This window comes from Scleropages formosus, chromosome 16 (assembly GCF_900964775.1).
Source record: "Scleropages formosus chromosome 16, fSclFor1.1, whole genome shotgun sequence".
In the NCBI taxonomy this organism is placed as follows: Eukaryota; Metazoa; Chordata; class Actinopteri; order Osteoglossiformes; family Osteoglossidae; genus Scleropages; species Scleropages formosus.
Window position 1 is genome coordinate 6,393,950 of NC_041821.1, and position 27,436 is coordinate 6,421,385.

Here is a 27,436-nt window from a genome sequence, read left to right on the forward strand (position 1 = left end):
TGGCTCCGCATGGCTTCGCAGGGGGCTGTGGGTGTGGATGGGAAGGGGGGAAGGGGGGCACCGGCACTACAGCGAGGACTGAGCTCTAGGCATGGATTAAGATCTTGTAAATCACAAGCAAAGTATGAGCTCAATATTCCCTGGGGGGGTGACCAATTTTTACATGTGTATGGGGTGTTACAGTAGAGGGGTTGTCTGCGCATGGAAAACATATCACATACATACATACATGTATTATGTACATATGTAAAATTCATAGGCTTCCTTTGTGCATCGGCGCATCATCCCAACACACACACGCACACGTTGTTTATTGTAAACTGGTCATCGCTGACCTATACTAAGCGCTGAGACTGGTTGCTGGATGGAAAAATGTGTGTATTTTCTACCCTTAAAACTAAAAATGTCTTTTTCCAGCAACACTTGTCAAAGGGGGGCTGACCTTGTGCTTTCGGTTTCACCGTTTTATTGTTTTCTAATTCATAGCGGAACAGAGCGGAACGGGCCTCACGGGACTGTAGAGACACGATCAGTGCAGCGCAAAAAATGCAGATTCGTAGCGATGCGAGTAAACACATTTACAGCGACTTATAAGGTATTTACAACTTTTCACTCATTTATTCCGCTGAGTCACTTTTATTGTAGCGGTTTAGGGTGAGTACCCTGAATAAGGGTACAACAGCTAGTGGCGGGATTCCAACCTGGGTCCGTAGTGTCCGAAGGCAGCTGCTCTAACCGCTGCGCCACCTGCTGGTCCTGAATAACATCTAGCAGGGGTGGTCATGCACCGCAGCAGTCTGTGTGTGTGTGTGCGCCACCCCCCCAGGACAATGAAGATCAGGAAGGTGAACACAGAGTCCTCTCCGGGTCAGCTGGCGAGCATCTCCAACGCGCCGGGCCTCAGCTGGATCAACTCGTCGCCGCAATGAGCGACGTGACGAGCGAAGGAGCGGTAATTCCCGCCTCCCTCCCCGTGTACAGGTGCGCTTCGGCATGGTACGCAACACCGACACAACCCCGTGACTAATAGGCGCTCCGTGTCAATGTAGCGGCTGGATGCCGTGCTGCTGAACAAATTCACCTTTTTCATGGTACGAGGAGGCTGAAATAATGCGAGGAACCGAAATGAAAGCTTATTAAAAATATCTAAGTGGGGGAAATATTTAATATTTGACCACATAGAAAAAATTAATATTTGAAAATATGAACATATTTAGATATGTTGGAAATGTTAGGCTCACGCGGTTCTCCAGCGAGAGCCGGACCAGTCAAAGTTGGACGAGAAGGGTACGAGATGCACATCAAGAGCTGATCAAAGAGCAGATCAGAATCTCGGGACACATCTTGTGCAGCTGAGTAATCGGCGAGAAACCGCGGAGCAAACAATGTGACTGTTTGAATGGAATATTTGAATATTGACACATAATTTATGCTGTTTATCTCCTCCCCTCCATAAAGAGGGAAATGCTGGGAAATTCCGGGGGAAAAAAAAATCCAGTTTGAAAAGAGCGGAAGATGGAATCAAAATTAATTCATGGTGATTTGGTCAAATTGTGTCGCCGCTTGAATAATCGATCGGTCAGGTATTCGGAACCCTTGTAAATGACAAAGCGGGTCGGACACTTCTGACGAAACATTTCCTTGGAGCAAGGAGGCGGCGAGCAGCTTGCATGTGTTTATCAAGTGCAATCCTCCACTGGGTAACACACACACACACACACACACACAATCTGAAGCCACTCATCCCATATGGGGTTACGGTGAGCCAGAGCATAATCCGGCAACACGGGGCGTAGGATTGGAGGGGACACACCCAGGACGGGACGCCAGTCCATCACAAGGCACCCCAAGCAGCACTCGAACCCCAGACGCACCGGAGAGCTGGACCCGGCCCAACCCACTGCACCACCACACCCCCCGCACTGGGTAACTATCTCAGCCCTAAACTATTCATAAATCAAATGCGCTCGGATCATTCGCACCACTGGAGACGGTAATTAAGTGTCACGTCCCTGTAACTGCCATCTACTCATTTTCAGCATTGCTGTAGTTTAGGACTGGGACGTACAAGTTGAAGGCTCAAGTATCAGGAAAATTTGTGCAATAATAATAATAATAATAATGTCAGCCTATCTACTGCATTTCTCAGCAATAAAAGAAGGGCAGTAAGGTGCATTTTGCTCAGCCAAGCAGGATTTACCAGCATCTCCGCGCACAAATATGGCAGGCAGTTTAAGAAATCTTGTTCAATTTACCGCTCCTTGCGTTCATGATGCTTGTCGCCATTGTTCACCGCTCCTTCGCTATGTAATATACACCACTTTAAGGACCATGGTGGGAGGGGGAAAAAATCTTGATGCAGAATGGAGAAGCAACGAATTGAAAAGTCTTTTTATTAGAGGTGTGTTTTAGGACAGTGGATGATCTGAGCTTCAGCATCGGTTTTCCTCTTTGCCCCCCCAGGTTATGTTTGGGTCTTTGCTAAGGATGAAGGCAACACTTTGGGAAGCTGTGGGCAGCACAGTTCGGAGCAGCGAGTTCAGTCTTCACATTCCCCCATCATCCATAGACATGGGTTGCAGGTGGATTGGTGACTCTAAAGTATCTATGGAGTGTGTGTATGACAGACTGGAGATCTGTCCAGGATGTACCTGGAGTGCTTGTCCAGTGTCCATCCCAGAACCCAAAGGTCATGATGAATGGATGCATTTAGTTGACACTTTTTTCCCAAAGCAACTTACTATAGTATTAAGCTACTTACACTGTACACAGCTGGGTCATTTTACCAGGGCAAGTACCTTGTTCAAGGGCACTAGAGCTGAAGATGGGATTTGAACCTGTAACCTTTTGGGTTTAAGGTCACCAGCTGCCCCAGATACAAGCCTGAACTGCCAAAGACCTTGTGACCAATCATTTCTCATCAGTACTATACTACCTTATATTACCAAGTTACCTTTATTTATTCATCAGACACTTTTCTTCAAAGCAACTTCCAGTGAACTCTATGTAGTGTTATGAGCCCACACACCTTATTCACCGTGGTGACTTACACTGCTAGATACACTACTTACACTGGGTCACTCATCCATACATCAGTGGAACACACACACACACACTCTGTCACTCACACACTATGGGGGAACCTGAACACCTTGTCTTTGGACTGTGGGAGGAAACCAGAGCACCCAGAGGAAACCCATGCAGAGAGGGGGAGAACATGCAAACTCTGCAGACTGAGAGGGGATCAAACCCACACCCTCTCGCACCACCCAGGTGCTGTGAGACAACAGCGCTACTTGCTGTGCAACCATGCTGCCTGTTAACTACTTCTGATTGCAGTTCTTGCATATGACATATTTCCAAATTAAATACATAATAATAGAAGTTATAATAATAATAACAACATGGTGGCACAGCAGGTTTGACCAAAGACTGCTCTGTGGTGAGTCTGGGATTTCAGTCCTGCTTGGGGTGCCTTGCACCAGACTTCTGTCCTGTCCCAGGTGTGTCCCCTCCCACTCTTGCCCTGCATCCTGTGTTACCGGGTTAGGCTCCGGCTTGCCGCAACCCCCTCTCGGGACAAGCAGATGTAGATGTGCGTGTGTAACACACACACACACACACACACACACACACACACACACATACACACACACACACATACACCTTCAGAACCACTTGTCCCAGAGCCTACCCAGCAACACAGGGTGTAAGGCCAGAAGGGGAGGGGACACACCCTGGAGGGGACGCCCATCCGCCGCAAGGCACCCCAAGCGGGACTCGAACCCCAGACCCACCCGAGAGCAGGACCCGGTCCAATCCACTGCGCCAGCGCACCCCCCTATGCGCGTGTAATAATAACAATGATTTTCTTAGCCGATTTTTTTTTTTTTTAAATTGTCACCCCAAAGAATCAGCCAGTGACTCTGAATGGTTGTTCCATGGAGCAGAAGCCGTGTGGATTTGCGTTCCAGCGCTGATGCGCAACGAGAGGAGACGTGGCTGGTGTCTCCGCCCACATTTGGTGCCTTTCGCCTTACAAAGAGGTGCTGGATTTCTCCCGTGTCCTCGGGCTGCCGGAGGCTCGCAGGATCCAGCAATCAGAGGAGCGACAATCCCACCGCTTCACCTCCAAGCAACGGTGCCACCTGCCGTCTTCAGTCTTCATGGAGCCACTGCTTGATTAAAGGGAGCCTCTTCCCACAATGCCTGTTTACACAGGGCATCCCAGACAACATCTTCCATCCTCCCTGGAGATCCAAGGCCGTCCTTCTCGGGAAATCACTGCAAGAGCGCTCACCCCCCCCATCCCCGCGGAGACGGCAAAATAAACAGCGCCGGTGAAGGGGAAAAGGTACGTTCCACACGTCTCGGAAGTGTAGCGGGTAATCGTGAATGACACCGAGGAGAGCGGCGCCTAACGGTAAAGCGTCGCATTCGAACGGAGAAAACACCTGGTTCTGTGCAACATCTCACGTCGAGCGCGGTGACAGAGCACATCCTGTCACCTGTCACCCGTCAACACCCCGGATGACAAGATCCTCAAAGCCTCTTTGAAAACGTTTTAAAAGCTTCCGGACAGCTTTTCGAAGCGCCACGCTTTCGGAAAAGCGCGTCCTTTTTATTAATTTGAAGCGGGCGCTGTTTATTTGATGGGCCACAGGGCCAAGAGAGGTGGGAGCGTTATAGGTAATAAATAAAAATCCCCTTCGCCGGGAGAGAGGCCACTTAGTCACGGCGGCTCGTAAAACATTTTGACAACTCCGGACGGCGCTTTTCTTGGGAGAAATGTAAATTTTGCCATCACCGCTGACTTAATTACAGCAATAAGCGTTATTATGCAAATTACGGGATGTCAAGCGGAGGCGGCGGCGGCGGCGGCCCCGCTTTTACGCCGCGGGCCAGGCGCAAATGTGCCGAAACGGCGACGGAGGGGAAGAGCGAGAAAAGCTGACATTCAAAGGAGGAGCAGCTGCCGTCCGCATCTTTCTGAAATTGAAATGGGAAGGTATAATCCAATATGAGGTTTATGGGATTAGAACCATCAAGTAGATTGAAAGCGTGGGGGGGGAGGAAATCATTGATTCGTTTCAAGTCCTTTCCAGGCTAAATTGATTATGCGTGCTCGGGACCAAATGAATGTGAGAAACGGCACCCTTTACTCGAAATTACCGTTTCCGCACGGCCCCGCGATTGGCCGCGCCGTTCGTTAAAATCCGCCGCTGGGCCTGCGCCGCGAGGTCGCGCTTGGGGCCGCGCCTCAAAAGGTCAGCGGCGGGCGTTCCGGAACTTTCCCCGGCTAACGGCTCGTGTTGCATTATGCAGACTGAAGGTTCAGCATTTCGCATTTGTCGGGAATGTGCTCGTGAGCAGCGCACTCTGCCCGCCGTACTCAGCAAACGATCGCCGAGGCGCCAATACGTCCGAAAATAAGGTCCAGCGACCGCAATCAATTTTCTCATACCATGGTAATTTGCAAGCACCGCAACAGCAAGCTGGCTGCTCAGCTTAAACCTTTATGTCTGACTGAGGATGCGATATGTTTACAAAACATTTCTGTCCATCCATGCATTTTCATGACGGAGAATATCGCGGACCCCCGCGACCCCACTGTACCTGCGGGGGGAGCACGCCTCGGACGGAGCGTCACTCCATCGCGCTACATTTACATTAAAACTGTGATTAGTTTACACAGATATTAATAACAGAAAGCGGTCTTTCCCGGTTCTGATCTTAATTTTGACTTTGCAGGTGTCTTTACTCAAGGTGTCAGGATCAGGATTTCCATAATGAAACCGTGCTGTGAATGTTCACAGTGCTATAACTAACCTTCCGCAGACAATCCTACGGCTTTTGACCGCTTTATAAAGCTGGAAATGGAAAAAAAACTAAGAATACTAGAGCACGGTAAGCAGTGGGGCTTGAACCAGTAACCTTCAGGTTACAAGTCCACAGCCTCAACCCCCATACTACAGATGTTTAACCAGATGCTGGGTAGGAAGTGGAGCTAGAAGCATTTAGTAGCTACACTTATTTAAAGCTTGTCCCAAGTGGGGCTGCGGCAAACCAGAGCCAAACCCAGCAGCGCAAGGTGTAAGGCTGGAGGGGGAGGGGACGCTCCCAGGATGGGACGCTCCCAGGATGGGACACCAGTTCGTCACAGGGCACTCCAAGCAGGACTCAAACCCCAGACCATCAGACCCCCAGGCCCTGGCCAAACCTACCGCACCACCACAACACCCTCTGAGTGTAGGATAGTTTTGGACAATCAAGGCATGGCGGAGTGGTGCTAATTGAGGAGTAATGTATTTACCTCTGGGGGGGTGGCTAATGGAGACCTGGTAGGGAATTTGAAGCGCCGAATCTGAGAACTACACTACAGCTCCGGGCAGCCCTGCGGGCTTGGGGGTCACCCAGGGCTTGACAGCCTGCAGCACCGATGCCATCGGCCCCACGTTCCAGGTTCTGCAAACCACCGCAGGCACTCGATCCATGGCGCAACGTTCCAGTTCATAAAGCAACCAGCTGTGTGTCTCTCCGCTGAGCACGGAGGGACGTGCAATTGTCTCCTCGCATTTTCTCTTCTGCATCCATGATACCGTACCTCTGACATATTCGGTCAGCTGAAAAAAAAAGCAACGAAACTTTATTTCGGACTACTGGTGCAGATCTCATTTCAGACTTCAAGTTCGTACAACACTCTTCTCAGGAGGGCAGAAGTCAATGCTTTTTTTATTCGACATAATTTCTCGTATCAGTTGCATCCTCTTACGCTTGTTGACGTTTGATTCACGATCAATTATTTGATTACTAACACTGTTAGCGCCTCGAGCAAGGGCGTCGACTAAATATAGAATAATAACGCCTCAAGTCAGTTAATTGGATTAATAAGGATCTTTAAAAAATACATCGAGTCCAAAGAGCCCCCGTTACTAATCAATAGTTAATTTTTCTTCAGAGGATCTAAATTACATTTTACACTACGCACTCTCTCTGTCACTCACACTATGGGGGAACCTGAACTGCATGTCTTTGGAGTGTGGGAGGAAACCAGAGCACCCAGAGGAAACCCATCCAGACATGGGGAGAACATGCAAACTCCACACAGGCTGAGTTGGGATCGAACCCATGTCCTCTTGCACCACCCAGGCGCTGTGAGCCAATAAATAGCATGAAACAATAATAATGGGAACAATCAGGAGCCACAGTAGCCTGGATTAGTGGCGAATATCATCTGGGGCAAAAGAAAATGGTAATTAAGTAACTGATGAGGCAAGAAGGTGATTTTTTGACAGCTGCTTTTTGTGTGCAGCTCATATTTCCTACTTTCTGGGTATCTGGTCATGATGCAAAACTGAACTGTTCTAGGTCATTCTATTTGCAAGTGGAGAATGTGCAATGTGTCTCTGGGCTGCAAAAGGCCATCTCACAGGTATAAGACAAAAACTGCTCTGAAAAATAATAAGGAAAATAAAATAAGCCAATACTGCGATCCTGCTGTGGACACAACTTTTTGCTTGCGTGGGGAGGTCAAAGGGTTTCAAATCCCAAAACCTTGCCGGGCGGAAAAGAAAAAATATTTCGGTAAAAGCCAAGTATTACAGAAATGGATGCTGTCATGATATGGGCTATAAAAAGAACCTGCTTTGTAACAGGAAATCACTTCTCAGTGCAACTGACTCATGCAGGAAACATTTATTTGACATGTTCCTCTGAAATGACTTATAATTATTTATCCATTTATACAGCTGGGCAATTTTAGAGGACCAATTTAGGCTGAGTACTTCACTCAAGGGTACTACAGTAAGAGATGGGAATTGAACCTATGACCTTCAGGTCAAAAGTTAGGAGGTTTAAGCACTACACTACCAGCAATGACAAAGTCACATTTATTCAGTGAACTGACATTTTTCTCCAAAGCAACCGACACTGTTAAGCTAATTACTGTATAATCATTAATGCAGCACTGTAATTTTACTGCAGCAACTGAGGGTAAATACCTTGCTTAAGGGTACAGCAGCTGAAGAGGGATTTGAACCAGCAATCTTTGGGTCCAAAGGAAGCTGTTCTCACCACTGCACTATCACCTGTGTTGGCTTATTAGGATCTTAACGTACAATCTCAGCACAATTTAACACTTTATTAACATTACAGTGTCTGATGACAGATTCCTCACGCACCCATAATGTTTAACTGCCTGTCTTCACAGGGTCACGGTGAGCAGGAGCCTATCCCAGAAGAACAGGCTGCGAACAGGCTATTCAAGTACACCCGTTCAACTGAAATTCACGTAACTGGACTGGGGGATGAAATGCACACAAATGTTGGAACCACAAGCGAAACTCACGCAGATCGAGCGAGATCTGAACCCACGCCCAATCCGCCCAGGTGCAGCGAGGCAGCAGCTGCACCACCCTGCCACCCTCAATGTCAAATTAAGAAAAGAATCAACTCACTTTGCTAATGCGGTTCTCAATCTGCAAACCTCAATGAACACTGTGCACTGGAAAAGCGCAAAGTTTTCTGAGGCTGCTTGTCCTGGGTGGGGTCACAGCAAGCTGGGGCCCAGTCCAGCAGCGCAGGGGACACACCCAGGATGGGATGCCAGTCCATCACAAGGCACCCCAAGCAGGGCTCGAACCCCAGGCCCACCAGAGAGCAGGACGCGGCCAAGCTCGCTGCAGCACTGCAGCACTGAACCCCCCGCCCCACCGGACTGGAAAATCTTAATATGCAATTACGAACATACTGTAGGCAACAATAATTACATTTCATAGTAATCATGAACACAGGAGCTCTTTCTGCTCTGGACTGTTCATCTCAGACTCAAGTTGTTTCCAGTTCTTATGACAATACTAACTCACACTCTGCTGCACGCACTTCATCAACATTTATAAATTAAAAAAGTATCATATTAATCAGACATTTTATTCATAGGTACCTGGAAGTTGGCACATTAGTTTTATTATAAAACTACTGTGAAAAACAATATAAACCCAGATAAACCCTACACAGCTACTCCTGTGATATAACTTAAATGTTTAAATGTATGTAAAAAAAAAATTACTAGGAAGGCAACCAGGAATCGTTGATAATCTGAGAAAGTTTTATACAGCTACTCGTGATGAACATTGGTGCATATGGTGGAAAGAAACAGACTGCACTTAAGAATCACACGTCTCTAAGTGTCTCTTTCTGCTAATGTAATGAACACATTGTATTTTCTATGAGATGTTCATCGCTTTGGAGAAAAGCATCAGCTTTTAAATGAACACACACACACACACACACACACACACACACACACACACACACACACACACACACACACACACACACACACACACCACTTGTCCCATGGAGGGTCACAGGGAGCCAGAGCCTAACCCAGCAACACAAGGCTGGAGGGGGAAGGGAGAGACCCAGGGCAGGACGCCAGTCCATTGCAAGGCACCCCAAGCGGGACTTGAACCCCAGACCCACCGGAGAGCAGGAGCCGGTCCAACCCACTGCGCCACCTAGATGAATATATGTAAACATAATTACATTCAATGTAATTTTCTAACTACACATTTCACCTTGAAAACACTTTGAAATAGAGGAATACAATTAACAGGAGAAATCACACAAAAGTTTACACTTCAAGCACTTTATTGGAGTCTGTGAAATGTAAATGAGAACTATTCTGTGTAAAGGGCATGGTGTAGTTTAACTGATATTTTAGCAGTTTCATCATCTGAACATTCAAGACTTCCACCGTTCAATCGTCCTGCTGCGCTAAACATTTGTACCTACAAATGAAAAGTAAGTTGAAAAAGGCACCTTTGTGTAGAGGGTCAGTTGAAGAATTGCACTGAAAAACATTTGCCAAACAAAAGAAATTAACATCTGACAAACGAGTCTTGAGCAAAGAACTTATATCATGCTCAAAGTGAACAGGTTCGGCATTTCTTTTCCAGTTAAGGTACATTTTAGGCTTTTTTTTTTTTTTTGAACTCTTCCATAGAAAACATAATGGAATCACATGGGATGTTACACTGGTATATTAACTTCCGCTCTAATATATATGAGCAAAGTTGAGGGAAAGTGTTACAGACTGAACTTGTGGAGCTCAAACTGCATATAGAAACGATCCTCCTAAGACACCGCGGCACCTTGCTCGTCTCCCGCCTCATCCTCACCATCCCCGCAATTCGGAACGGGGAGAACCGGCGCCGCAGAATCAGCATTCAGCCGCGACGCCTTCTTCTTCAGAGCATCGAGAACCAGATCGGCGGTTCGGCTCAGGCTGTGCTGGAGTATGTGCAAGCCCTTCAGTGTCAGAACGGCCAGTTCTCTCATTCCATCTCCGGTCAGGTCCAGGTAGGCGAGCGATAACAGCGGGTTGTTGAAGCTTCGTCTCCACATCAACCGGAAGCGTTCGGCGACATCCGAGGCCCGACCCCCGTCTGCCGCCTGGAACTTGTAGCACAGCAGTTCCTGTCCGTAAGTCCCAAGCAGAATTTCTTTGTGCCCGTCGAAGTCCAGATCGGTGACTAAAGCGCAGAGAACGGCATCAAACTGATCGCTCTCGGGCAAACAGATGGGATTCGTCATGCCACATGCTTGCACGTCCCTGTACACCACCGCAATTTCAATGGCGCTGGTCACGAGGAGGTTGTAGCTTTCCTTCCCCCCGCTTGCGCGCGCAGGCGGATCTCCGTCCGAACCCGCGGACGGCTCAGCGCGGAGAGGGAAGAGCGACACCGTCGAGATGGGGCTGTCCATCTGGATCCGCCAGCTCTGCTGAACCGTTACCGCTTCCGCCTGCTCCACCAAGGCGAGGCCGACGCAGCCGTTCTGGCAGCCGAAGGCGGAGAGGCGCCGGCCGCCGGCGATCCTCGCGACGTCCAACCAAAGCACGTTGCTGGACAGCTCCTGCAGCTCAGGAAAGAGCCTCCCGATGGGCTGCTCCTCGAACTGGTGCAGGGACGCGTTCTCCTTGTATAAGTGGATCTGCTGGTCGTGGCCACTGAGCAGAAAGACCGTCTCGGTAGCGTCCCCTTCGCACCGCACCTCCGTGTGATACAGCCGGAAAGGGGTGAACTGCAGCTCCAGATTCAAACAGCTCTGGGCCACCGAGTCCAGGTTGAACTCCGAGCCTGGCTCATAGTCGCAGTAGATGTTGAGGAAGGGACTGGCTTTGTCACCAGAGTCCTTGATGAAAGTGATGCCCACGACCAGACCTCTGTTGGGAGGAGACCTGTTGAAGGAGTCTATAGACACGATCTCGGCATCAACTGGAATGTAGGTGAACTGCACCTCCTTGGCAACGGGCTGGATTTCTTGTCGGAGGTCCTGATATTTGAAACAGAGGACTTTGCCTTTAAGGGTGGCGACCAGTAACTCCAGTTCCCCCGCTTGACACAAGCCGTAAATGTTGCTCTGCGACGGTAGGCGGCTGAAACTGTCCTCCACGAGCGGGCATGAGCCGCGGTCGTCACAAGACATCGTCTAAACACACCACTAGAACACGAGCTTCTGAGGGACCAAACGGAGACTGCGATACGACATCGGTCGCGGGGATTATAACTCCGTATCCGACCTTTTTTACTCGATTTATGGAAAACGAGTTGGCCCCAATCGAACTTCCGGCGCTTCCGGATGAAGCACCAATCAGAGCGCGCAAAGCAAAGGGAACCAATCGGATTCGCATGTCATAGGCGACTCAGCCATCAGACGGCCAATCGAACGACAGTCTTTCGTAGCACCTCAGTGACGTTAATTTTGTGCCCCCCTCCCCCCCCCCCGCCCGCCCGCCTGCTTCTCGAGCTTCCGCCAGCAGGTGTCGATAATGTCCCCCGTTTGACACTACTTTTGGTTATAATATTGCTGTTAAATATTTCAAATTTTATACAAGGTCAGGTCAAGAAAAATCTTAATCCCCAAAACTGGAAACACTTCTGTCACGAATGAATACTACATGGAAATAGCAATATATCTTTGAGCGCGTGATAGGGACTGCGAGCCAAGTAAATTAAAATTTTTGGCTGTAAACGACACAGAAACGTGGTCATTTCGTTCTTACTTTGTTTCTGAACGAAGTTCCCACCTTACCTTGTCACTGCTTTGGAGTACCGTTGTTAACAGTGTCCCAACTCCCATAGGAGAAAGTTTGCCTGCTGACTCACAAATACTTCTTAAGTAACAAACAAGGTTAAGGAAATCTCTTTTAGATCATACACATATTCTACCCTGTAAAACATTTTCTCCGAAAATTCAAGGGTGGATAGATGTGAATTGTTCTTTTTGTAACCTGCACCTAGAGACTGTGTCTCACCTCTTCTGGCACTGTTGTTACACCAAAAAATATTAAATTCATTATCGATAAACTTAAGTTAAGGATTTTGATTCGCATTGTGAATATTTACTGTTTGGATTCTTACACTTTGATAGAAGTACAAAGAAACAGGCATTTATCATAATCTATTAATAATTTTAGCCAAATATCATATACACAGGTCCAAATTCGCTAATAAAAACATATATTTTCTGTTGTTCTGTTGAAGAGGGTAATAGTAAGAAGTCCATTAAGACTACATTATTGCAATATTTTTGAGGTTTTGTTGTAATGTCTTTGGTTACTGGAGTGTTTTGTAACTTTTTGTGTATTTATTTTTTATTTATTTATTTATTTATTTATTTATTTTTGTTTACTCCCCCTGGCCTGGCTAGGTTCGATTGTTCTGAATTAGTTTTTATCATGTATTGTCAGTGTTTGACTAATTCTTCTTCTTCTTCTTCTTCTTATTATTATTATTATTATTATTATAAACTACAAGTCCGTCATTAAATTGTACACGAAAGCCCCTTACGTGAAGCTGCCCATAGTTGGCCAGCAACATGGTTAATATTCCCTCTGAATCAATGGTGTTTATATAAGAAAACTGTTTAAAATATCAGCGTTTGTATATACGGCGATCACTGAGAAGCATTTGTATATTTTTATATGTTTTGTTTTAGTTTTTGTTTTTCTTCCCCAGGTGTTAATCTGAGACTGCACCGCGGGGTCCTGACAGAGTGCAGTCGCTTACAAATGACGTAACATGTGTTTTACGCCAATAACTTAACTCTGGGGAAGGGGGCTTGCGACACTGCGAAAAACAGAGATTTGAGTGTATTACGTTTGAAATTCTGTGGGACGACCCGTATTTAGGGAGCTGATACCGTAGTGGGTGCTGTGTTTTTGAGAAACGATTGCGTTAAATCAGGCCAAGTGACCCTATGGCTTTTGCATTTATTGTAATGTTATTCATTATAGCAGCCTTTGTTGTCTAAGGACCTTCTTACAATACACAAATGTATATAGTAATATACTAAGACCTTACAGACACAATTAACGAGGTACATCTTTAAATATCACATCAGTGTTTCACTGGCACGCAAGTTCCTGCCTAGGATTGTTTAATCATATCAGAGGATGTGGTCCAGTGGAGCTGTTCGGGGCTCAGAAGAGAACTGAGAGATGGGCCTGAACATTTTAAGTCTGTCTGAAGTCTATACTGTGTAAAACGTACATATTCTTCAGCATGAGGTGCCCTGAGCCATACAGGTGCTGACACGGGTCCTTACTTTACCACACAAGCTCCTTGTCCTTTTCAATAGTGTCGCCAACATTTCCAGCGTGTCTTCATATAACCGCAACATGCAGTGACACAGTCAACAGCGAACCACATTCTCACATTGGTTTAGATGGGCCTTGTAATGTGAAACAAGCGCTCATCTCTGAAACCTGACAGCACTTCATCACTCCTTGCTGCATAAGCGCTGTCATACCGTATCCCGGATTCTCTGCTGCAGTGAAATAGCAGCCTGAGAGCTGCCACTTCATCGCTCTTTTTGCAGTTGTGTTGGGTGTCCTCATCAAATCTAAAAAACCAAAGAAAGTCCTCGAATGTCTTTACTCATCGTACTCATCGCTGGTTTGCGGGCAACTGACCTGATGATTCATTTCAGCTTTTTGTTACATCAAAGACCATCAAAAACCCAACCAATTCCGACAACGTATAGGGAATGTGTCCAGCTTCCGTCCCTTTGGCTAAAAGAGGGTGTTAATTCTTTTAGTACATGATAACATCACTGAGTCATCAAAAATAACTGGAAGGTGTCGGTTGGTTGGTTTCTCTGGCTCTATCCATCAACACGGTCAGCAACTAAAATCTTTTGTATCCGTGGTGCCACAGTTTAATAACTGAACCAGTGAGTGACTACCTGTCCGGGTGTAGGTGTGAACTACTCAGTCAGAGTCAGTGTCAGTTGTGTTCTTAAAACTACTTTTAATTCAAATCTCGATCTGTCACTGAAATACATCATGCGGTGGCAGAAAGCATTGGAACACGTGTATATTTGACTCGAACAGTAACGTAAAAGCGCAAATTACCAAAACCGTCAGTGGCCGAAAATTCCGCACATGACAGACCATGCGAAGAACTACAAAACTGATCGTTGATTTAAACACGAAGGACCCTACATAAAGCTGCCCACAGTATGCCTGCAACGCAACGAATATTAAAGGTTTAGAAAATAGCAAAAAATAATCTGAAATAATATTATCTGACTATATATGAGATGCTCGTTGACATGTGTTTTTATAATTGATAGGTATTTGTTTTGTTTCCAAAGGCATTATTCAAAGACAGCCCTTCGGGGTCCTTTCCGAGCGCGGTCGCTTGAAAATTACGTGTCACGCAGGGCATTTTTCCAATCAGCTGATTCTGCGACGGAGGAAAACACACCAAATCAAATCAGCTGGCTAACCGACAGCCCGGAAAAGAGACGTTTGACGATTGTGTGTTTGAAATCCGCTGGGATGAGGCGTCTTGGTGAGTTGGTAACGTCGCTGCGGGCTGTTTTTCTGTGCGGAGCGTTTGTGCCAAGTCAGGGCGGCCCGGCCTGCTGTTTCGCTTCGTTCGTTCGTTCGCTCGCCTCGACTCGACTCGAGTCTTTCCACTTCACACAAACACCTCACAACTGGTTTTCCCACTCACCCATCACTTTTTTTACTTAATAATTGTCTTCTTCTTTACTCTTCATCGGCACTCTTCTCTTGGCTCTACATTTAATTACAGAATATAAACAAAACACCCTTCTTACTGTACTCAGCCGCGCAGACGCCGGTAATAATAAAAACGAGTTAAGTTTTGGCAGCTGAGCTGTTTCTTTTTCTGATCATATTCATAATTCACTGCTTTTTTGTTCCTTCTTTGCCAGCATGATTTTATATTTTTTACTTTTTAGTTTACGTTTTTTGCTAACGGTTGATAGGAAGCTGTTTATGTTCACTAGGGGTAACTGATTCTTCCAAGTACAATGTTGTAAACATGGCATGTTTTTTTTTTTTTTTTTTTTTTTTTTTTTTGTTTTGTTTTTTTTTTATATACATACAGTCATGTAGAACTATGCGGAATAATTAGATTTTTTTTCCAAGGCCTCTCTTCAAAATGATTTACCATCGATGTAGGTCACAGGTGGTTAATGTGTTGTACCTTGATCAAAGGCACTCAGCAGGAGATGGGTTTTGAACCTGGGCCCCTCTAACCACTACACTCCTTGCTGCCCACATGTTGGTAAATCACTAGATTTATGTGTTGTTCTAAGATTAAAAGTGACAGCACTAATCAGCAGTAGCTGTCAAAGTGGCAGAGAGGCTAAGCTGTTGAGGGAAGATTGATTCTCTGTTCCATCTTATTTGTGGATTTCAACTGACTTCCCGTATTCTTATTAGTGCTGATGGCCAGAAGTGTGTCAGTGTTCATTTGGTTCCTGTGGACGCTAAGGGCAGCTGTCTTCCTTCTCCAGATGCGGTGTCTTCCCCCACAGCTGTCATTGCTGCAGTATAGGCTTCTGCCATGGACAAGATTCTGGAGGCCCTGGTGGGCTCATCCCATCCCGTATCTGTGAAGAAGGCCATCGTGAAGAAGGTAGTGGAGGCAGCGGAGAAGGAGGTGACCGAGGAGCAGTGTCACGCTCTCTATGGCCTTGCCACCCGCCTCATTCTATTGGGCGAGGACACTTTCCAGAGGCAGGTGGGCATCCAGGTACTGGAGGCATATGCACGCTGCCACCGTGCTCAGTTTGAGTGCTTCTTTACAAAGGAGTTTGTCGTGGGCCTCCTGCAGCAGGGCTACGGCAGCCTGGACAGGAAGGACCCGGCTGTCATTGACTATGTCCACAGCTGCCTGCGGCTGCTCATCAGCTGCCCCTCGGTGCTGGAGATCTTTGGGGCAGTGCAGGTGGAGGTGCTGCGCGTGGTGTGCGAGAGACCCGGGCCAGCTATGTGCGCTCGCCTTAGCACAATGTTGCTGGATTTTGTGCAGTGCATCCCCAGGGACAAATCGGCTGTGCTGTTCTGCCAGCAGCTGCTCAGGACCATTGCGCACTTCCAATGCACTTCCGACCAAGAGCGGGAGTTGCAGGAGTATGTCTCTCAGGTGACCAAGGTCAGCACCCTGCTCCAGACTATCTGGAAGGCTGAGCCTGCTACACTACTGCCCTCCCTGCAGGAGGTTTTCGCCATCATTTCTTCCACAGGTGAGAGGGATTGGAACACTTTCACCAATCCATCTAGTTGATTGTCACTTAGTCGCACCTATGACTTCACTTAATTATTTAGGTGGTGTGTTATCATTTCTGCTGTGTAACACCTGTTTTCCTCAACTTTTAATGTTCTTGTCAAGAAACTCAGGCATACATACTTGTGCTTTTGTATGAAAGGTTTAGTAGTGATTTTAGGAGTTAATTTCTGTCACTTTTTTGTAAATTAAATGTGAAGCATTGTGCAACTAACCTATTGTCAAGGTACCAAATAGATGGAGAAAGTGGTGTATAACTGAGGTGTAGGCTGCCTGCAATTGTTAGATGTCGATTGCCTATGACTTCTTGAGTGTACTTGGTGAGCGCTGGCATTGCTGACCATGTGTGTTGTGTGTGTGTGTGTGTGTGTGTGTTTTTTTTTTTTTTTTTTTTTTTTTTCCTCTTGTGTGTTGTTTGAGGTGAACCCTTTGCTTATCTTTCTTTGCAGACCCTTATTTTGAGCCCTCCATAGCACTAGCTAGCCTGGTGCAGCACATACCTCTCCAGATGATCACTGTTCTCATCAAGAGCCTCACCACTGACCGCAATGTGAAGGATGCCAGCATGACACAAGCCCTGTGCAGGTGATCCTCTCGGTGGACTCTCGTGTCCACAGCAAATAGATCTAAATCTCTCCGCTTTTTGTAAAGTTTGGGAATCGGGAGAAGCTGCAGGATGTTTAAGAAAGCATTCTCGAGATGTTTATTGCATTTTTATTATAGTTTGGCCTTTGTTAATGCTTTATTCAGTGTGTTACATTAGGTAATTTATTTTGTAATTAAAATTTCTATTATGTAATGTATTATGTTTTAGATTGTGCTGCTATAACTCTTCACAAGGCAGTTTTAGGTCCCCCCTTCCCTTTAACCTTGACAGGATTTTCTGTAGTAGGAAGAATGTCATGCCTATCCCTTCTTTCCACCAGGATGATCGACTGGCTCTCCTGGCCTTTGGCACAGTACGTGGACACGTGGGTGATCGCTCTCCTCAAGGGGCTGGCGGCTGTGCAGAAGTTCACCATCCTCATAGATGTCACTCTTCTTAAGATTGAACTGGTGTGTAAACTGTACGAGTTGGTCCCTTGTGCTCAGATGTTCGTGGGTATATTGCTTAATTTTTTTTTTTTTAACTATAACAATAGTGACACAGAAATAATGTTAGAATATTTCAATCCTTTACAGTGCAGGGAGAATGTAACTAGTTCTTAAGATTGTTATTCTGTGATGAGGTGACAGCTTTGTCCAATGTATCTTAAAGGGACAGAAAAAAATTAGTTGGTATATGTGCTATTCTAATGACTGACATCTCTCTGTCTGCAGGTTTTCAGCCGTCTCTGGTACCCAGTTGTGAGGCAGGGGGCCCTGGTGGTTCTGTCCCATATGCTGCTAAGTTTCCAGCACTGCCCTGAGGCCTTCCACCTGGTACGCCCTCCAGCGGGTTGACATCTCTGCAAATGTCCTATTAGTGAGCCTCTAGATGGGGTCAAAATGCAAGATATTTTCCTATGTGCCCCTCATTCTGTCCCTCGTTTCCTCAGCTGACACAGAAAAAAAAACAATACAGTAAGGACTAAATAGCACCAGGCTTCCAAGAGCAGGTTGTAATTAATCTCACTCCAGCAGGGTTCAGCAACTAATGAGGTGCATGCTGTGTAATCTCCCCATATTACCCCGCAGAGTGTGGTTCACAAGAGCCACTGCTGCTGTGCCTCCAGTTGCTGTGGCCTTGACCTGAACCTAAGGCACCGTGCCAATTAATTTTTGGGAAATATTCCATGCATTTTATTTTATGAAGGAATCTATCTTAGAAGATCTTATTTTTAAGTCATTGCTTACATTTAGTGAAATTTCTGTGCTGTTCACCCAGATTATGACTACCTAATCTACTTCACTGTCAGATGTTACGAATGCGAGGAAGGGAGGAGAGTTTTACCAGCACAATTGATCAGACATACTTAAAGCCACCCTGCTAACTTGTGCTTTGGTGCTGTGTAGTAAATGGCTGTGTGTCCTGTTTTTGTAGGTGGTCCCACAGATTGTGGACCTGGTTCAGTCACTGAAAAGTGATGGGCTTCCCACAAGCAAAGACTTCTTGCTGCAGTTCACTGAGCTCATCCATTGCATGATGTACCAGTTTTCTGGGTTTCCAGACCTTTACGAGAACATTCTGGAAGTCATAAAAGTAAGTGCTGCAAACACTAACAGTTTAGACTGGAACTTCTAAATTAGTTCTCAAGTCAATATAAAAGGAATGTTAACATACTTGCTTCTTTGTAATTCGTTTGTCAGTTGAAGTTAGTGATTTAGCTTTTGGTACAACATCAGATTGAGTTTTGTAGAGCAAAGCTTGTTGGAGTGTGTGCTGTTTTAAAGCCTGATTTTTTTCTTTCCCAGGAGCTTCCCAAACCCGGCGAGAAGAAAATGAAGCAAATCCTGAATCGGAGTGCTTGGACCTCCCAGTCCAACTCCTTTGCAACTGGACTGCTGAGGCTCTCGGGCAAATCTGAGACAGGAAAAACAGGCCTTGTCAACTTGGGGAACACTTGTTACATGAATAGCATCCTCCAAACCCTCTTCATGGCCACAGAGTGAGTCTTTTCAGCTGTTGTGTCATTACTCAGCTAAATACTTTACAAGAAATGTTGCTGATTTTTCTCTTCTGGCAACATTAACCAAACTTATGTCTTGTTTAATGGATGAAATAACATCCCATCTCTGTTTCTCCAGTTTCAGGCGGCATGTTTTATCCCAGCAACTGAGCGGTTCGAACACACTTATGAAGAAACTCCAGCTGCTGTTCGCCTTCCTCGCGCACACCCAGGTTCAGATGTTCCTCAATATGACCTTCCAAAGTCAAATGTCCTTACAGAACATGTTTCCACAGTTTTCTGGTTTAGTTGGTTCTCTGCAGCTTTTGGTACACTTATGTGATCCAGGGGATACATAAAGGGAGAACATGCAGTTGGATGAATGTGTGCATAAAAGGTTGTGATGTTAAAAGGTATGAATTGTTTGTACTTTTCCTTTTTCCCAGAGGGCAGCCTATGCTCCAAGAAGTTTCTTTGATGCGTCAAGACCCCCATGGTTCACCGCTGGATCCCAACAGGATTGCTCTGAGTATCTGCGTTACCTGTTGGACAGGTAGAGTAGATTGGTTTCACAAGAGCACCTGCAATTGATTGTCTTAACCTGCTTTTAAAATTGCGTTATAGAAAAGAAGATATTCTTCTTGACTTCAAGTGTGGAATCCTACTTTTTTTTTTCTTATTAAATCTGTTTTTTTTCTCCTCTGTCTCCCCTCATGTTACAATGCAGGTTGCACGAGGAGGAGAAAACCTTTCAGATTTTGAAGCAGGCCACTTCTAAGGCTGTTCCTCCTGAAGCTGGGGATACAACTCCCGCCATAGTGTCACGCTCAACAGACACTCGCAGTCACATCGTGGAGGCCGAAGGTGACAGGAAGACTCTTGTAGAAAAGCTGTTCAGGGGTCGGCTCTGCACGGGGATCCGCTGCCTGCAGTGTAATAGCATTTCCGAGAAAGACGAGCCCTTCACGGACCTTTCCCTGGCCTTCTACCCGCCAGCAGCTCAGGAACTCGCAGAAGACAGTTTGGAGGCAGAGAGGGGCCCTGCGTCTGCCTGCCAGGGGTCTGTGAATGGTAGTGACGAGATCTCAGAGAGTTCCAGCAAAGAGAGGCAGGCCGGGGCTGATGGAGAACACAGGGTGCCCAACGGACCAGGTGCTGAGAGATGTCTCTCTGTCCCTGATCTGGTAAACTACTTCCTGGCACCAGAGATCCTGGACGAAGAAAACAAATATTACTGTGAGCGCTGTGTCTCCCTGCAGCGAGCAGAGAAGACTCTGAGAGTGCTGGACACCCCAGAGTACCTCATCCTCACTTTGCTGCGCTTTTCCTATGATGCCAGGTGCCATGTGCGCCGCAAGATCCTAGAAAATGTCTCCATCCCGCTGCTTATGCGGCTCCCCTCTTACCACAGGACCGCCATGTCTGGACCCACTTCTTCCCTTGAGGTAGACTCCTTCGATAGTGGAGAGAACTTGGCCAAGAAACTGAAGCCTTCTGTGAAGGAGGAGCAGGAGTTAAAGGAGGAGGTAGAAGTCACATCAACCACAGTTGAGTCCGTGCCGTATGTACTCTGCTCTGTGGTAATGCACTCTGGAATGTCCTCGGAGAGCGGCCACTACTACTGTTATTGCCGTAACGTCAGTGGCGCTGATCAGGGAGAGGAGTTCAAAGATGACAGTTTGACAGACCCCGGCCTGCAGACCTGCTTCAGTGTTGTCAAGCAGGAGGAGCCTGGCGCCCAGCCCCTTAGGGATTGGTTCCTCTTCAACGACAGCCGGGTGACATTTACCTCCTTCCAGTCAGTGCAGAGCGTGACGAGCCGGTTCCCGAAGGACACTGCCTACGTGCTTGTCTACAGGAAGCAGAGTCTTACGAACAGTGGGGGGGCTGGGACCAACAACTGGCTGAGGCTGACTGCAGAGCCCCCATTACAGAAGGAGCTCATGGATGCCATTACTAAGGACAACAAACTGTTCCTGCAGGTGGGTTGAGTTACAGTTTTGTGTATGCCGTCATTATGTTACTTGGTCATAAGTTGTCTATATAACTACGTAAATGTGGTTTCTGCTAAATTGGCTTTTTTATGTGTGTCCAATGGATGCAGTTATGCAAAGCAAATGCTATTTATCAACTTAAAATGTTGAGAGATTTAGAGTTACCCATTTATATAGCCGTGTAATTTTTACTGGAATAATTTTGGGTAAGTACCTTGCCCAAGAGCTCTACAGCTAAAGGTAGGAATCAAACCTGCAACCTTTGGGTCCAAAGGCTCTAGCTCTAACCACTACTCTACCAGCTGTTCTAAAAACTAACATGACAAACAGCATTTTCTGAGCCACTTTCCATGTCTGAAGTGAACAAGGCATGCAGAGGAGTTTAATGACTTGTTTCCAGATTGTAAGGTCATGGCGGTCCATGTGAGTCTGCGGCCCTTTCTTAGCCAGCACACAACTGGGTCCAGGCTGTGGCCTCTTGGCCTCTTCTCCTTGGGGAAGCATGCTGTAGCAGTGTACATGACTGAGTCTTCACTGGAGAGCGTGGTTGATCCACCTCCCCTTAGCTTTACTTTTGACTCTTTAAAAGTTTCAGTAGCATTTTTGGAAAACTCATGATGCATCCTGTCATTTAGATTAATCTTGTAACTTACTGCTATTACAAGTCTAGAACTTAAAATGACAGCAAAATAATTTTGCACAATTTTAACATTTTTACATACGTTCAGATTTTTTCCTCAGAAAAATGTGAAGACAAATGGACACAAACCACTTGAATCGCCAACGAACGTTGGATTTATTTAAAAAAAAAAAAAAAAAAAGAGTTAGACGGGGTGACTGACTCCCGCTAGATGGCAATAGGAAACGTTGCAGCAGGGTCCTGCAAAGACTGTTTCTTCTGATGCATGTTGAATATGATGAAATGTTCTTCCTTTTCCTAGGAGCAAGAGCTGAGTGCCCGGACCCAAGCTCTCCAGGCTGCTTCCTGCTCCTTCCGGCCTAACGGCTTTGACGATAACGATCCCCCTGGAAGCTGTGGCCCCTCTGGTGGAGGAGGGGGAGGGGGTTTTAACACCATCAGCCGTTTGGTCTTTTGAAGCTCCTGGGATTTGGCAGCAAGGAAATGGAGGTTGCTGTAGTGGGGAGTGGAAAAATTTCTCCACGGGGCTGCTGGACTTGCACCTTGCTGACTCCTGATGTTCCGGACCCATTCCTGCAGACCTTACCTCCATTATCTTACCTTGCAAAGTGCTACCTTCCTTTAACACTTGGTTTTGCATGTGATCCTATCATAACAGGATTTTTTCTGTTTACGAAAATAGCTGTAACACAGGATTGCATAAGTCACATAAGACTTATATAATGCAATGAGTTTATACAGTGTTGTGGAAAAGTACGTACACACTGTGAAAAGATTTGTTTTTCAACATATTTCCATGTATGGGCATTTCATAATTTCAGCAATACTGATGAAGGTGATTTTTGCATTATTTACATTTATTCATTTAGCAGATGCTTCTCTCCAAAGTGATGTACATCCCAAAGAAATACAATTTGTGCATTACCTTAGCATATTGCATCTTAAATTATAATAAGAAAATTATTCTTTGCAATCATTTATTCAGTAAAGAAGTCAGAAATGCAATTGACTGCTATGGGGGAGGAAAAAAACTACATACACCTATCTTCAACAGCTCATGTTGCACCCCTTGGAAGAAATACCTTCATGTAGGTATTTCTTGTAACTGATTGAACATATTCGCCTGCCCTTTATAGAACTCCTTCAACTGTGTGACGTTTGAGGGATTTCTTGCATGTACTGTCTGCTTCAGGTCCCCCACCCCCAGCATTTCTGTTGGGTTAAGATCTGGCCTTTGACTAGGCTATTGCATAACCCTCCATTTCTTCTTGAGCCAATATTTTATGGGTTTGTTGAGTTTCTCTTGGGTCATTGCCTTGTTGCAAGTTCCATTTATCCTTCAGCTGTTGGACAGATGGTCTCTAAGTCTCTTCAAGTACTTTCTTGTCCAATGTGGAAGTCATGGTTAACTCTGTGATGGCAAAGCGCTGAGCCTGAAAAACAGCCACAAACTGTGATGCTTCCACCACCGTGCTTTACAGTTCATGTGAGGTTTTTCAGATGTATATCTACATTCTGAGACCTCGCATGTAGGGCAGAGTTATGCAGTCTCTTGGATGGTTGGCTCACGCACTTTGACATTGACTGAGGCAAGAATTGTCTATAAATATATTGATGTTTCCCTGGGGTTCTTGGAGACTTCCTGCAGCATATTTCGGTCAGCTCTTGGGCTGAATTTTATGGGATGGCCTGGCCTGGATGCATTGCCAGTGCTTTGAAATTATCTCCATTTGTAGATGATTTTTCAGACAGTGGAGTGATTCACTATACATTACTTTAAAACCCCTGTCAGACTCTGAGGCATCAACAGTCTGTCGTGAGGGCATTGGAGAGCGGTTGATTTGGGGATGATGTGGCCGCACACCTCAGTTACTAAGACCAAATCAGACTACAGCTTTCTGATGCTTTTTAAGCCAGTCGCTTATAAACAAGTTACTCTAATGTTGTTCTAATTATTTGCCTGCTGTTCTGGTGCATTTAATTTGTCATTTCAGGAATATAGTGCAATGATAAAGGTGGGCGCTTACATTTTCTGTACAATAAATTGCGTTTTTATTGATTTTCAAAACGTATAAATGAGTCACCCCCCCCTCCCAGTGCTGTTTTTAAAAATCAGATCACCTTTCGGTAAATCACACATCCTTTTGTCCAGAAGGCAAAAATCGTTTTCATAGGGTGATCGTACTTTTTCATACCACTGTATATAAAGATGCAATACAAACATTTTTGCAGTTATCTTGAAAGCTGAATTGTTGCCATGTGTGCACAGTGTGAACGAAATTCAGTACACAACTGATTTTAAAGTGGTTGAAAAGACATATCTTTAATATGTTTTGTCAAAAGGTCAGTTGCAGATGCATCATTTAAGGTGAACAGGCTGCATGTTTAAATATGAGTTAACCTTAAATGGGGTTGGGGAATTGCTGTTGATATTAATATTGATTATGATGTTGTTATTGATGTTAAATTATTTTCTTGATTCAGGGACTATTTTCCCCCAATTTAAGCAGATTTTATGTGCCTTTTGATACCTAACTCCCATGTGACCCCTGCATTTTTTTTTTTTTTATTTTATTTTATTAAAATTACAGGATTAAGACACAGGCTGGTTAGAACCTCAGGTTCGCTGTGGTGTTCATACTTGAGCGTGAATACAAACTCCCAGTTGTAAAGTGTTGAACATTTTTTGTGTGTATTTACTCCAGTAGCTTTAAATAATATTTTGACCTCCCTTTAATCATTTTTTAATTGTTTAATATTTCTTTTTATATGCTGAATACTTGGATACAACAAAAATAAGAAACAGATGAAATGTAAAGGTGGAAAGACATAGTGGACAAGTGGTTGTAATGGAAAGTAGTGCTTATCATAAAATGTATAGTTTAAGATACTTGGTTTTTTTTAAAAACCATTGCTGTAAGAACTTGACAGATTTTGGAGAAGATTAAAAATCACCAATACTGCAGTACTTGGAGTTATACCCAAAAATGACACAAATGTGGGGTTCCAAGTTAAGCTTCATTGAACATATAGGGGATTATGCCCTACTCCTTTGTTATGCTTATGTTTTTAGCATTATGTGTAGTAGTATAAATGATGAAATGGTTCTTAGCCTTTTCATTTTTAATTGGAATCCTTAAACCAAATTTGATTGAAACTGTTAGCTCTGGAAGAAAACTGCCTAAATCTCGCACTATTCCTCAGAATTTCCTGTTTTCTGGAAATTATACTACTTCCAAGATAATTGGAGAGCTAAAGTCTATATTTAATGGCATTCTCCAAAGTGAACACTTATCTGTGCATTTCTCCTCTCAGCAGTAGCCACCACTTGGGTGACAAATTCTGAAGGGTCAGTGAAAATACCTTCTGTTAAGAAATAGTAAGTTACATTTATAAGAATACTTTTTATGGGGTGTGGATTTTTTTCTCTCCTTCTGCTTACTCACTATAATTTTAGACATAATTTTAGGTATGGGGGGACTATAGATAAGCTCCCATTCTTAGTGTTAAGTTTCTAAAGGGGCCTGTCCTCCTGGCAGATCATTTCAGAGAGAAGTGAAACTGATGACACCAAAAAGCTTGCCTTCCTTCAGAGGATCACAAATAAGAATAATGAACACAGGACTGTAGCTTTCACAATAATGTTGGCTACTTAGTTTTCTCTGCCATTAAGTCTACAACACAGATCACTGGAGGTCAACTGATTCAAGGACCATTTGGTAAAATCAATTCCTCTCAATTATTTATTCTCTGAAACATTTACTCAGATTAAAAAGACACATTCCCTTATACAAAGTCATAAGGAGTCATATATTGAAATGTTCCTTATGAAGTACCATTGGTATACTTCTGACTTTAAGTTTAGCATGAATGTGTACATTGACTTAAATGAATCTTCCTGTGCTTAAAGTAATACTTTTGGGGGGGGGAATTGTAGACTCAGTTCTCGTAAGATGACTTAATGACCATTAGTTTCAACTCAAAGTAGAGGTATTAAACGAAACTTCCCCATAAGGCGAATTCTTGTAACTCCAAAGGGTGTATCTCAATGACTATTTGCTTTACATCGTTCAAATTATCTTAAATTATATGCTTCACCTACATTTCTTATGAAGAGTTATGTGAAGTTAAGTCTACAATACAAAATATAAGGTGACAACATCAAGCAAAATATTTAAGCAATTCATCTTGGTGTAATTTAAATTAGACTAAGTATGAGAAAATGCTGAAATAACATGTTAGTAATTAAAGTTTTATGTTTGTAAGTTCTTGAACAATAACAACCTTGTCTATGAGCGTACTGTATGCAAGAGTAAATTAGCGTGACAAACATGACCAGAGCTGGAGGGGTATAAAATCACTTCATGCTGTACGAGTCCCCCAGAGCTACGTCCTGTCCGTTAAGGGCAATGTGTCTCGGGCCTCTGGGAAGTGGCACTTTCTTCTACAAATCAAATCTCAGAGCAGGAACTGAAATATCTTTATGAAAATATAACTGTTCCTTATGTCTGTTAAATAAGGTTTCCATGCAATTTAAGGTACATCCCTTTCAATGTCACTTCACTTCTCCCACTAATACATTTTAAATTGGAAAAAAAAATCAGTTCTGCATAAGATGAAATAGATTTTTCTCAGTATTTCCGGGAGGCCCTTGTATCCCCAGCCAATGTTGAGGTCGACTATGTGAATCGCAAGTCCTTACTATGCATCAGTGTGCAAACAGGTGCTTATAACAGAGAAAAGCCTTGTAAAGTAGCATACACAATCTTTCTTACATTTAATTTTTAGTTAACATGTGCTCCTGACAAACACTGAAGACAAATGGACAGGTGTGGTACTTCTGTTTCACAGAAATTGAAAAGGTAAAAAAAAAAGGTGTTGGTTAAATATTTTTCACTGTGGCATCCTTTGCAAACCTTTCATTTTGTTAAATTAAACTTTTCAGATGAAGAAGTACAAATAGCAAAACGTTATTTTAATACATGAAGTATAAAATGGAATGAATAGTGCTTTCCATTATTTAACCCGCAACTGTAAAATATTTGGCATTTCGTTATTTTAATTCCCTATTAGAATAAATTGTAATTTAGTATTTCTTATAAATTTAAAAGCAAAGTTTATTGGTTTTATGAATAACGACAATAACAGCAATATTATTAGTATTGTATAATAATACTATAATATACAAAATATTTAATGTATTATAGTAATGTAGTAATTCTAATAGTACGTAAATAAGTAAATACAGTAGTAACTAATAGTAATACAATAATAGTATGCTAATATTAATGATAGCAATAGAATATAAAGGTCTGATTAATGGGAGTGGAAATTCAGTTACAATGTTGTCGATCAGCGCTGTTTCGGTGTCAAATTTTTTTAAATTTCCCTCAAGGTGTTCCTCGTAAACATCGGACACTTCTGCGGAGATTACGTTTGCATTCTGGGTAATGTAGTCGCAATCGTGGGAAAACGCTGGAGTGGAAAAAATTAATAGTCTTTTCTCAGCAAACATTCCCGACATCGAGTCATTCTAAACCTTTCAATTTCATTAAAAATGCGTTAACATTTTGACAGAACACAGACAATTACATTAACTTAAAA

General features: G+C 44.4%; 2 protein-coding genes across 2 annotated transcripts; one reads left to right on the forward strand and one right to left on the reverse strand.

The window, feature by feature from the left end:
- Positions 1-9,637: 9,637 nt before the first annotated feature.
- On the reverse strand, positions 9,638-11,643 carry kptn (kaptin (actin binding protein)). Its single transcript, XM_018735759.2, has one exon. The coding sequence runs from the start codon at positions 11,488-11,490 to the stop codon at positions 10,138-10,140; it is 1,353 nt and encodes a 450-aa protein (XP_018591275.2). The 5' UTR covers positions 11,491-11,643; the 3' UTR covers positions 9,638-10,137.
- Positions 11,644-14,715: 3,072 nt separating this feature from the next.
- Positions 14,716-22,727, forward strand: usp38 (ubiquitin specific peptidase 38). Its single transcript, XM_018735624.2, has 11 exons — positions 14,716-14,861; positions 15,838-16,569; positions 17,060-17,195; positions 17,537-17,666; positions 17,931-18,032; positions 18,634-18,792; positions 19,005-19,198; positions 19,338-19,431; positions 19,645-19,751; positions 19,926-21,180; positions 22,134-22,727. Exons 2-11 carry the CDS (start codon positions 15,888-15,890, stop codon positions 22,287-22,289), a joined length of 3,015 nt encoding a protein of 1,004 aa, XP_018591140.1. The 5' UTR covers positions 14,716-14,861; positions 15,838-15,887; the 3' UTR covers positions 22,290-22,727.
- Positions 22,728-27,436: the final 4,709 nt, after the last annotated feature.